General features: G+C 39.9%; 1 protein-coding gene across 1 annotated transcript; it reads right to left on the bottom strand.

The window, feature by feature from the left end:
- Positions 1-1,569: 1,569 nt before the first annotated feature.
- On the bottom strand, positions 1,570-13,052 carry gpr139 (G protein-coupled receptor 139). Its single transcript, XM_082189770.1, has 2 exons — positions 12,346-13,052; positions 1,570-4,558 (listed from the first exon to the last, which is right to left on the bottom strand). The coding sequence occupies exons 1-2, from the start codon at positions 12,467-12,469 to the stop codon at positions 3,591-3,593; spliced, it is 1,092 nt and encodes a 363-aa protein (XP_082045896.1). The 5' UTR covers positions 12,470-13,052; the 3' UTR covers positions 1,570-3,590.
- Positions 13,053-13,551: the final 499 nt, after the last annotated feature.

Genomic DNA, 13,551 nt, shown 5'->3' with positions numbered 1-13,551 from the left:
TGACCTTATAAAAAAGATTTAAAGGATCAGGAAACATATTTCTTACCCCCTTATTTGTTATTTTTTGCATGAAGGCTGATCGTGGCTTTAAATGATCTGTCGTGTCCATACATTGGCAGTAATACAAATATAAAAGCTTCATGATTGTTCAAAGGAGAGAATTCTGGACATGAGCACATTTGCACAATTTATTTTTGATCACCATGGCCTCAAAAAGTATTTTAACGCACAAGTCACACTTAAACATGAATAAATGTCTTTGCATTATATTACAAAATATCAAACAATCTAATGCAATACTTTTTGGGGCCACTGTATGACTCTGTATGGTCTGGATTTTATAGCGTTACTCGTACTATATTCTATAGTAAAAAAATGTGATTGTTGCTTTATTAAAACATTCTTAGGTGAAAAAGATGGCAAATATTGTAGAAACAAATAAACAAGAAAGAATAAAGATCAGTTTGGATGATATACAGTACAGACACTTTAGCAGCACCGTGACATTCTAGTCTATAGTTTTCCTTAATCTGTATTCTGTACATATACGATATTACACCCTTTTTGGCTGTTTCACTGACATGACACAGATCTCACAGACTAACCTTAAAGTCACCAGTAATAGAGCTCCTATTTCATTAACTTTCTACTGAGCAAGAAATGAAAAAGCTGATTTGGTTACACTTTACATTACAGGGTCCATATTAATATAATTGATTACAGTAGTGTGAATAATCAATATGCATAATTACAGGCTTCTCCACAAAATAATTGCATATTAAGAACATTTTTCATTACTGTTGCACACAATTTATATAAATCAATTGCAAACGCATTGGCATGCTTCCTATTAGGGCGGGTTGTGCTTTTTTAATGCGTTTAATTTACATTAGCAAACTCTGCAAAACAGTGAGGGTGATTTCACCAAGTACAACATGTTCCTGGATCAACATCTTTGTTGTTCCCGGAACAACATTCCAATCAACAAAACAGATTTGAGGGACAAATTTACAGTTTATGTCAAGTTTAGGCTAACAACCAGGGTTTAGTGCTTCTGCATCAGTGTAAATCATCTATCATTTCCCTCTGATTTTAGGGATAGGTTTTGGGGTAGGGCTGGTTTGGACTACAGTTTCAGACAGGAATATTGTTCCAGGAATAACAAAATATGTTGATCCAGGAACATGTCTTACTTGGCAAAATCACGGTGACCAGATCCCCCTAGATCCATTTTGTTCAGTTCGTTCACTAAACATGTTAATTCAGGTTAACAAAATTGTGCATAATGTACACGTGCTATAGACAGTATTTAAAGAAAAACAGAAAAATAGTCACACGTTTCAAAAGGACGATACTTAAATCTGTATAGGAAGTGAACTAGAATGAAAAGATTCATTCAAAAGCACTGATTCATTCGCTTAAATGATTCATACGATTTGTTCGCTTAAAAGATTAATTCAAAAACGCTTATTTGGATGAAAGTGGGTGGAAAAAGTTGTATATGACCTGGCAAACAAGATAACTTAAAGTCCCCCTGTGGTGACTTAATGTTGTTTATACGTCTATTAATTAAGGTTATGTGTTCGACGTTGTAAAGAGCGACTCCATTGTGCAGCGTTTACCTCAGTAAATTGCCCGTGTTAATCTCTGAGAGGGTGTGAGTGAGTGGAGGCGGGGCTCATTAGCATATAGATATATCCACGTATACTAAATGAGGCAAGGGTGTTAAATTCAAGCTATTTTAAGGCATGAACAAAAAAAATTCACAGGAAAAAAACCCCCGTCTAAATATGTCATTTTGGTGATCAAAGATGAGTTTTAAGGGATAAGATTATTGACTACAGGGGGACTTTAATATTTTGGTCCATTTTCCTGAAATTGAAAAACTGTAGCCAACTTTTAGGAGTACAAGAGCACACCTCAATCTAGTCCACAAAGCTAACGGACATGGACTAAAAGCCGTATTAGACTAAAAGCCTCAATCTTTAACATGGACGCTGTAATGGAAATTGACCATTTTCAGTTGTGTAAGAAACCATTTTTTACCACCATCACAGCTTTCAGCAGAACCACCTTCATTTATAGGCCCTGCTGTAACAAGACAGGTGAATACAGCCTTGTCTACGACAGAGATCATACATTTTTAAGTCTACCTTATCTACGAACATGTTCCCCGCTGTATTGTTTAAATATATATGCACCACAGTTAAAGCACTCCAGATGGCAGCCTGTTACTCCACGCCGCTGTGAAGATAATTGAACGTGTTTTTTCCCCAATAGCTCACTCTGGAGAAAGTAATGATTTTATTTGAAAAGTGTTCTCTCTTTCTCTTTCTTTCTTTTTTTCTTTTTCTTGAGGCTGCCCAGCAAAGGATAAATGAGTCTGTGTGCATGTGTGGTAGAAGTTACAAAGTCTTAATTATTTAGTGTTTGCCACTGTGATAGAAAATCCTTTCATGTACTGAGCAATGAGTGTCTTAGAATATTGATTGAAACGATGAAGAATAATTCCACTCTAAAGGTATTTTTTGCCTTAATTGTACATTTAACAGTCAGTTGCACCAGAAGCTTTTTTTTTGTAGAAGCAGAAGTCTTTGCATTTCATCTTTATCAGGCAGCAATACTGAAGCGGGTTTCCAGCACTGAGCATATCTAAAGGCTTGAATAAGAGCTTGTGTTGTTTGCGAGCAGCCCTTGGAGACCAACAGCATATTAAACCAAAATGCCAGCGTTGTTTTTTTAATATCACAAAGGGAGGAAGTGCTCTGTCTCTTTGCTGAGAAGGTTAGAGGGGAAAGGTGGTTCACAAACAGCAACATCTTGTTGGCTCCAGCTTCAAATCCTTTTTCTGCATGTAAAATGTTGCTTTGGTTTGCAATGAACTGAAAAACATGCTAGCTAGGGCTTGGCGATACACTGAATACAGGCAATTTTATCGCAATATCTTTTCTGACAGTATAACATTAGGGAATATTGTGTATGTCCTGATAATGTTAAAAGCTTAGCTTATAAAGACAAAGGTTTCAAAGGTTTCTTTTTACAACATGTCAAAACAGCATTTAGCTTTGCGGCTAATCACACGTCTGTTGAGCGCCGAATGTATGTACTTTGTAACAATAGTTATTTTTTTATAGCTAGGGGGGCAGAAAATCACCTTTTAAAATTTTTGGTGAGCAAATGGAAAAATATTGATATATGCATTTTTACCCATATCGCCTAGCCCTAGAGACAAACTGGTCTTGTATATATGTATATTGGAACAAATGGACAGTCATCATCGCCTGGAACGCAAGCAAGCCTTTCATGATTTCTCTTGACTTTGAGATTAAGTCTTTTTTTGCATTAATACCCTGATAGGCATTGGCATGTTATCGGTTAAAAACGACCACTCCTGCGTGTTTTGTTGCCAGAGAAAGAACCTCATTTTGGCCGCAAGATGTCTCAGAACCTGACATTGGATCTCTTATTGAGGCACTTTCTAACAAACCGTTCAACGCCTTCTGCTTGTCACCAGTCGGGAAGGACTTTCCCCAAGCTCGCCCGGCTCAGCAGCCAGGGTTATATTGGCATGGCATCGCTTGTGTTGGCGATCAAGATGATATGCAGACTGGTTTCCCGTTCTTATCGTACTGGTACACCAACATCTTGATGCAGTGTGAGTTGGCTGGTGAGATCCATGGGCTGCTGGTGATAGAGAAGTTGTGACTGGCGTAAAAAGGTGGAGGCTGCTTCCTACATCGGAATAAGGCCTTTAGCACCGTGGCGGCCATCCTGCGGAAACGCTTGCTGATGAAGCAGTACAGGAAGAAGTTGACCCCGGTGTTAAGCAGCGCGAGCATGTTTGCCACATCCGTGACCAAGTGCAGCAATCTGGCCGGGCCAGGCGTCGCCGGCTGTGCCGTGTAAAGATGGTAAAGGATCATGAGCGTGCGCGGCGCCCACAGAACGGCGAACACCGAGGTGATTGCCAGCAGGATTGCCGTGGTCTTTCCGGTTGAGTACCCTCGAAGACGGAAGCAGTTGCGTCGGCAGCGGAGCTTGCGTACGATGATGGCGTTGAGCGAGAAGAAAACCGAACAGGGGAGCAGGTAAACTGTGGCGCAGTGAACCCAAACCAATACATGCTGCCCTGCACTGCTGCTACGGCCACCGTTACTCGCTCCCGGGAGTCCGTGCCACAGCTCCGGCCACCAGTAATACGGGATGCTGGAGATCAGGCAGCCGGCGTACACCGCCAAGATCACTTTGCGGGTTCGGGCCGGGTAGGACACGGTGTGGTAGCGCAGCGGATGGCACACGGCGATGTAGCGGTCCACGGTCAGGGGCACCGTGATCCAGATGGAGGTGTGGATGGAGGAGAACTCCAGAACCTGCACGGCTTTGTTGAGCGAGTGAGGCAGAGGCGCTCCGAGAATGAAGTCCTCAAAAAGGAAGTCCACGAACACAATCAACAGCAGGACCAGGATGTCGGCTACGGCCAGGGCCAACAGGTAGTTATAGGAAGATTTCTGTCGCCGCAGCACCAGCTGAGAAAGGATGATCACCGTGAGGATGTTTGCTGAGGAGCGTGAGAAGAAATGGACAGAGATTGTGAGAAGAGAGAGGGAAGGGGCGGGTGAGAAAGTGATGAAGTTAGTCTTGCAGGATAATAAAAATGCTTCTTTATTAAACTTACGAGTGCAAGAATGAATCATACAATATTGCATTGAAATTGCAGCACCATAAATAGATAGAAAATATAGGTTTTTCCACATCTACTGAACACAATCACATAATATATGCAAAGCATTTGACTGACACACACATCACGCATACACTCGTCTTAATATGCATGCATTCACATGCACGTTTACATGCATTTCTGTTCACATGTAGAAGAACATGAAGAATTAATTCATGTTCGAACACATGCATTTGCACTGCACAGTCAAACATATACATTCACACTCATGCACTGAATTTACATCCACTGAAATAACATGAAAACACTCTTAAAGTCACATGCATGCGTTTGAATGCATGCATTCACATCATCCATACATTAACAATCCTGTGCATGTATTGACACACACTCAGATTCACATATATGCACATTCACGTTCACAAACATGCACGCACATTCATTTCACACACATGCACACTCATTCATACACATGCACATTCACACACGCACATTCACATGTTCACATATGTACACTCATTCATACACATGCACATTCATTTCACACACACTCATTCATACACATGCACATTCAGATGTTGACACGTGCACACACATTCATACACGTGCAACATTGTGTACAATCACATTCACATGTCAAATACTTAGAGATCTTGACCTTCTGAGACTTTGTCATTCAATTTGTCCCTCTTCTTCCTACCTGCCTGTTTTCCTCCACACCTTTGACCTCTGTCTCGCTGCGACCTTCAATAAAACCTGAACAAGCAGCAGCAACATGTGCACAATTACATCCAAACGCTTGTGCTTATGCAATGCTCTGCGTCCAGGTCACAATGACCCAGGAAAAAGACCCAAGGATACACAGACCCCCTAGCATCCGCCCCTTCCTCTTCTAACGCTTTCACTGCTCTGCTTCCACCCAAACCTGTATTGTTTGTTGCTCACGCTCAGGCAGAGTGAGATGTACAGGTATAAGAAATGACCAGCGACTGCCATTACCTCTCACTGTGATGAAAAGAGCGTGCACACAAAAGTGCTGCCTTTGTTCAAGCCAAACAATTTAACACAGCGGGAGGATAAAGCCTCATTACAATAGACCTCAGGAAACATTCTGGTGTGTTAACCTAAAAAGAAATTTGCAGCAAATTTCATACCTGTCGCCCCACTGTAGCCAATGGGCTGCTGTGTGGAAGGGTATACTGGATGAAAAACTTCAAAGTGTTTTGCACCCGTGGTGTGTCTCTGTCTGCCTGACAGTCATTCGGGCTGCTAATAAAGATGGAATTGGATTACATATGCCAGTCAGGAGTCTGGAGAATCACACTTCACAGTTCCAGAACATCAGCTGATTACAAATTACAAAGACTCCAGCTTCAAACTCACACATTTGCATAAACACCCGCAATCTCAGGCACACAAGCATCCTTTTCTAGATGTATAGAAATATGGAGAGACAGGCAGAGATGGGTTTGATCGACACGTGCATAGTCTGTTCATAATCAAGTCTGGAGAAAAGTTCTCTTATCCTTTTTCAGAAAAAAAAGCAAATCAAGCTATCTATCTCTCTCATAGTTGAACTTGTACATAAACACATTGCAATCCTTAGAGCACTGTTCCCAGAGGAAAATGTTATTGCCTGTTTAGAGGATTAAAGTGTTTTTAGGTTAATTTACGTATATGTGGTTGGAGGAATAGCACTAGCATACTACTCTTATTATTTTTGTCTCACTTATAGATGTGGATTAAACACCACCCCCTACTCCTTCATTATGGCAAATACATGAGATCGTTAATTTGTATTTTATCGATACAAATGACTAAATAAATAAAAACTCCTCTCCTCTTGTGTTTACAGCCAGGTTAAATGATGCACAAATGTGATACTGAATGCTAATTTGCTTTAAATCTCCCTTGTGCCTTTTTTGGACGCATTTTGGGAAGCATACAATGTTGCGTTCCTTGAATATACAGTTTAATTACAATTCGTTATAACCTCTAACATTACATTACATTTCCCATTGGTTTACAGACAGAAGTGAACAGTGCTTGGGAAGCTTGATTGGAAAAACTTTTTCGTGCACATTTCAGGAAACCTCCGTAGAGAGCGGGTGCAATCCCATGTATGCCAAGTTCAGAATAGGGCTGTGTTTGAAATCACCCCTTATACCCTCATTCACTATTCCCTACATTATACCACTAATATCATTCACTTGAAGTGAAGGAGTGAATGAAAACAAGTGAGTGAATTCAGACACTGAGTGTGCTGGAAGGGCATTTGCATAGTTCATGCTGTTTAATTATCATTTGAAACTTAGCAAGCTCCAGTAGTAATGAAAATATTTATCTTGAACTCTGTCATGGAAACTATGTAGAAACCTTAATTAAACAATTTAATAAACAATTGAAAAGGAATCTATTCCTGTATGATATTACGCTGGACCCACATTGGACCAGCGGTTTGGAAAATGGATGCATGATTCAGATGCGGGCGCTATCTTCTAGTCGGAAGCGGGAATACATTCGACTCTCACAGTGCATTATGGGTATTGTTTGGCCGTTGAGCATACATCACTTTCACACTCGTTATTACAGTGCATTGTGGGATTGAATGAGTGCACTCGATAATGTCAAAGACTATACAATAACACAAGACGCATCACTCGTATTGTTTTGAATGGGGAAAAGTGCAAGCTCAATATGGCAGAATAAGTCCCGCCTTCTAAATAAGAGCCATTCACCGATTGGTAAAGTCATTGCGTCACTGCAGCTGCCGTTAGAAGCTCCGGTTCCTATAGAAACAGACAGACGTGCGCTTCCACTGCGCATGCGCATTAGCTTGATCCAGTCTGAAAAATAATGTTTTCTGTCATGATTCCAGCATTTAGAAACAAAATTTATGAGACAGTTGTCAGATTTCATTGGTGATTTCAAATAAGAAATTTAATCATAAGCTTGGCGAACAGTTTTGGTGAATTTGATGTTTCCCCATTCAAAGAGATAGGAGCTGTCATGCAACTGGCATGACTGAGAGGCATTTCAAAGATGGCCGCCGAGTGAAATGACTCGTCTCCGGGACTTTGATAAAGTCCACTATGGTTTTGTCCACTACAAATGGCTGTCCCCTCAAATAGTGCACCGGTCCAATCTAAGGGTATGGGGAAATTTCGGACACAGCCAAAGTCTGATCTACTTCATTCGGCGCTGCGCAGACCAATCGGTGTAAGACATCAGAGTATCGTGAGAGTATACAGAGCCGCCAGCACTCAAATACTCTAACAGTTCTTTGATGTCATACATCGGTCTGCGCAGCGCCGCTTCAAGTTTAAAAAAAACCAAATTATTAGTCTTTAATATATTATTATCGTCAAATGATTCTGCACAGTTTTGAATTCTGACTCATCTATATGGTCCATATATTCCAGGCTACAGAACCTTCATCTCTAATGTCTGGAGACGGCCCAGGATTGAGCTATAAAATGAATATGAATTTGAATTAAATGAAATGATATGTGAGTTCATTTGAGTTGAGCAAATCTGAGCACAATTGAGGGCTCTTCTGAAACGTGGGATCTTTTATAAAGAGAAAATCCCGAGATTCAAGAGGCATGTCTCCTCTTGATGGCATTGCTTTCTAAAGAAACAATAGAGATCTCATTTTAGATTTGTCTTTCTTTTCTACAGGCTACACAAAACAAGCTCTCTGGTGTCAAACTCACTCTCTTTTTTTTTGTGGATCACTAACAGGATAATGAAGGTTATTTGTGTGTCTGTGTTCAGTGACAACAGCCTGAACTGTATTATAACAGAAAATACATTCTGTTTGATTTCCTCTTCAACTTGCTATATTGTTATTTGTCATAGTAATGGATATCATCTGTGAAACTGAATGACTCACTTCTCTCTCATGTGCATCCAATTCTGTAGTTATTTAAATTCAGTATTATCAGTTTAAGATGTGTTTTTTTTTCTTTTTTTCTAGTCTTAAACGTTTAATGTTGAGTGTTTATTTAATTCTGTCAGTTTATCTCAGTGAGTATTTAAGTTATCAGACTGTGAATCTGTATGTCCTTGGCTGTGTGGATCAGTTTGTCTTGCAGACGTCGTGTCTATGTGTGTTCAGGTGTATCAGAGTGTCACTAAGGCTGCAGTCAAAAATAAAACCCAGATTCACCAAATCCCACTCTCAACTCCCAGTTTTACTTTCCTTATCCGCTTTATTCTTCCTTTATACTCCACTGTCCATTGTACTTTTGTTTGTGGATTTCGCTTTCTCTGGATTAATCTCTCCAGATGCTCTGCTGTGAATGTACTTTATTTAGACAAACAAAAGGGATGCACTGCGCCCTGGAGGTCGTACATTTCCTGGCATTTCCATTTAGTTGGTCAACATTGTAAGCATATTGATTTCACTTGACTCCTGTCTTTATGCAGGTCTCTGCAGGGCCCAGAACAGGAGCAACCGATTTTAATGTCTCAGTTTACTTTGCTTTGAATTCACATGTTTTTATGTTTCACATCCCAGTCAGAATGGAAAACTAGTGTATTGCTTACACTACATACTTGATTCTGCATGTTTTTCTTTCATATATAGTCCACAGGTTTGGCAGACATTTTATAATGTTGTCACATTACCTTGCAAGTGACATCTTACTTTCAATTTTTTTTTTTTTTTGCATTGTAAAATTGTCTAAACGTTTGTCAGTTCAAATAAATAACGAGTCTGTAATAATGAAGCTGTGCAAAATATGCATATATTGCAAAAACTCAAAATAAACATTGTTGATGAGATCTCTTTACTATCTCATTTGCTTTTCCTGGATACCAATGCCACCTGGCATTAAGAAGCTTGTTCGTCGATCAGATCACAAGTAGACGGCATTAAATACAGGTGTAAATGGGGTCTAAAACTTGTTGAGCTTTCGACCACTTCCAGAGATGAAAACGCATTCGACCGGATTGCTTTTGTAGTGTAGATGCTCTGGTGGTCGAATGCGTTCAAACAGCCACAAATGATGCTAAGTCTCCACATACTGACCTAATGAGTAAATATTATGGGAAGAAAGTTCATGTAAATTACGTGAGCTTATTTCGTCCATTAGATCGAAAGATCTGGGGGAAAAAAACATACATTTACCAACCCATAGATCTTCACCTCGAAGAAATCAGGACAGAAGTGGTTGAAAGTGGACAAAAGAGACAGATTAAAACACCAGGTGTAAACAGGAATGTGTCTCCCTCATTCCGATCAATCAAAACGCATCTTAATGCCAGGTGTAAACAGGTCCTTAGATTACATTGAGAGCAAATTGAGACTTTTGCTAAAGTCTCCTGCTTCTCAGATGTTTCTCCTATGAATGAGATCCCAGTAATCTCACGTGAATCTCTAGAGTTTCAGGAAAGATCGTAATGTTGTCTCAAACTGTGCTCAGATTTAACAAGATAAAGTCTGCAATGAACTTTTCCCTCTGGGTTCAGCAACTCTCAGGTTTCCAGACTTTCTGATGGTCCTGACCCAAACACAAAAAAGCTCACAAGCACTTTCCTCACCGAGGCGGTGAGCTCTCAAAGAGCCCCGGATCGTTTACCTAAATTGAAAATCATTGGCTCCACCTCTTAAGTGGCAAATAACACCACCAGGGTAATGTAGAGCCGGCGAGAGGATCGTTACTGTGGATCTGTGACCTTCCAGCAGACGTAGTATAGTCACTCTCTGGATAAAAACCCTTCATCTTCAATAGAAATCACCAAAACACATAAATCAAACAGTCCTTCAGTTAAAAAAAGGCAGTGAAATAAGACCAACCACTTCCAATTAGTGACCTTTGAGCTTAACCTCCAGCGAACAATCGAATAGGCATGAGCTCATCTCAGCACACTCGTATTTCTGTGGTTTCTACTGTTTCGGGTATAAAATGTTCTTCGAATTTCATTAAACTGTAAATTACAGGTTCTCACATGTTGCCACTCAAGTTCACAGCCATGCAGCTGAACTTGAAGTTATTTGAAGGAAATTATTATACATTTTTTAAGCATAATGAGCATGTGACAGTTGGCATGCGTCAAATTTAAATAGCTTCTAAGACTGACACCTGAACGTTGCCGAACTGTCTTTGACGTCAATGTCTCTTCCTTTTTAAAAGACTATTTTGCTGCTCTAAATATGCACAATTAATTGCACATTATCATTTGCATTTAGCATATATTTGTTTCAGAACAGACATGCAACCCACTGCTATACTTCATGGTCGTGTTAAACCACAAAATTTTACAATTAACTGGTGATCTACATTAAATATTTGCTTTTTTTTATTTTTTTTATCATAAGGACAGAATTGCAAAAGCAAAAAGGTGATTAAAAATTATACATTTACAATGTACACTTTCCTTCAGACATTATTTTAAAATGTATCATTCCTTGTTATATAAATGTTATTTGTTACTTTTGTTAAAACAACCTCACTCTTCACCTTCTTTCTCTTTAATCACACATGTTTTTAGTCAACCTCTCTTTCTACTCTCTTCCCATCCGTTCTCTGTGTTTTTCTCACTTTCTGTGCACAATGCCTTTGAGAGGTTTCTCTTCTTCACCTCTATCTACCCAAAATCACTGCCAGGTGTGATGACTTTCACACAGTGTTGAATAAAGACTCTAATCTCGTCTCATCACGCTTCTTGTTTGTCCCAGAAACCCGCATCAAGAGTCGGAAATTCAAGCCGCTATTTAGCAGTTGAGCAACAGGAAGACTGACTGCCTCCGAAAGCAAATGAAAATATTTGTGTAAACTGCTCAGGCTGAGTGCTTCGCTCAAGGGCACAGTGATTTATCTCAATCTGACAAAGAAATCATTCCGCTGAAACTGTGCCACACGCCATCCAACCTGAGAGGGAAGCTTAGATTAAATATACAGCACACCTGCAAATAATACCAATTGTCATAAATGAGCAATCAACCTCCAATTGTGTAGGGACAAAATATAATTTTAGTCTCCAATAGCGTGAATATTAAACGCCGGAGGCCAATTATTAATATGACGACTAATCAAGATGTCTGATGCATCATCTGTCTTGCTCCCCAGGTCATTCCAGTCAGAGCCGGAACTAATTTCATCATCTGTGGAATAACAGGTATTTCTTGCTGATTTATGATTACAAATCCGTGGAAATGATGGGAGACTCTGTATTCTGTCCTGTCACACAGATGACCTTTGGAAACACTGTTTTCCCACAGTTCTGATGGCAGTTGCGTCCCACAAGGTTACGGACAATTTCGTCAAGGATGTTACTAATCAAGATTAAGTGGGACCAAAGACAACACTTTAAGAATCTGCTTGAAAAAAAACAGCTCGGCCACATATGTGAATATTTATCCAAAAATACAAAAGCATGCATAAGCATGCATTGTGCACTACGCAATCAAGATTTTAAGAATCTACATGAAAAACTGTATTGATAGATTACAGAATATCAGAGGCAAAGCATTTCTCTCACCCCAATGCAATTCACAAAATACACAAAGTCATGCATAAAGCCATGCATTAAATAAGAAGAATTTGATGGATTGATCGCCCACAAATGTGAATATTTCCTCTCACACCATGCACTTCATAAATACATGCATGAAAACATACATTGTACACTAATAATCTTTCTTGCATCTTTCTTACCAGGCAGGCCGAGGCACAGCAAGGAACTGTAGTAAATGACGGGAAACTGTCCGAGAGGGCAACCGCGAGGACTCCAAGAACTGGAGTTGGTGGACAGTACGGTGAAGATGTGGCTGTGCTCCATGGCCTCTCTACCCTCCTTCTTTAAGCTCCAGAGAGGAGATGAACCACAGCCGAACCACAGCCGGACCGCAGGACACGCAGAGGGAGAGCCGGCTGGCACGTGTGAGAGTCAGAGAACGACTGCGAGTGTGTGTGCGTGGAAGAGAGACGCAGACGATGAGAGGAGATGAAGTCGGTGATGTGATGGGAAGAGAGGCAGGGATGTGAGGAAGAGTGTGTGTGTGAGGAGAGGTGGAGGAGAGAGACAGAGAGAGCGAAAGAGAGAGAGGAGGGGGGTTGAGAGCTGGTGAGAATGAAATCTGGGGAGGCATGAGCGCAAAAAGGGTGAAAATAAGTGACGAGAAAGGAGGGGGGTGTGAAGGAGAAGAACATTGGAAGAGCAAGAGGCGTGAAGTGAGGAAGAGACGATTCGTGTTGACACCACCGAGAGGTGATTTTTTTTTCTGTGGTGACACACTCGTGCAGCTGAAGCGACCCAGTCCTAAATAAGAGCTGTAGCATGACTCGACTAGTTCACACCAGTTACATGTACAGTACACTGTCCACAGCACACAGTGATGCTTAGCATTTTGGCATTTCGTGAAGTTGTGAATTTTGTCATTATGTTGGGAAAAATTCAAAGCTAGATGTTTTTATTAATAATAATTGTTTTCTGTCTTGTTTTCAAAACTTTAGAAAATGATCATAATAATATGTATCATTATTATTATTAGGGATGTTCCGATACCACTTCTTTCCAGAACATGTAAAATACAGATTTATTTTTTTTAAAAATTGTTTTTTTTTTGTATTTGCCAATACCGATTTCTGATACCTGAACCAAAAAAAATATTAATCATATTAGTTGCTTTATTTTGTTTATTAAACAGATGTTGCCTTCAAAGTCTTTTTAACTGGTGATTTTCATGCTTAATTATGCCTGTTAAAATGTATTATACGAGCTTCTGTTACTTTCACTGTTCATTTAATTGTTGTGTTGTATTTAGTATTTTATTAAAGGGGTCATGGCATCGATTTTTTCCCCCATTATTTTAATATGGTCCTTAAAGGGATACTTCACCTCTGGAAAGATGAATGTGTTTT

This window comes from Leuciscus leuciscus, assembly GCF_965113295.1.
Source record: "Leuciscus leuciscus genome assembly, chromosome: 1".
In the NCBI taxonomy this organism is placed as follows: Eukaryota; Metazoa; Chordata; class Actinopteri; order Cypriniformes; family Leuciscidae; genus Leuciscus; species Leuciscus leuciscus.
The sequence above is the reverse complement of the archived record's forward strand: the minus strand, read 5'-3'. Positions and strand labels throughout refer to the sequence as shown.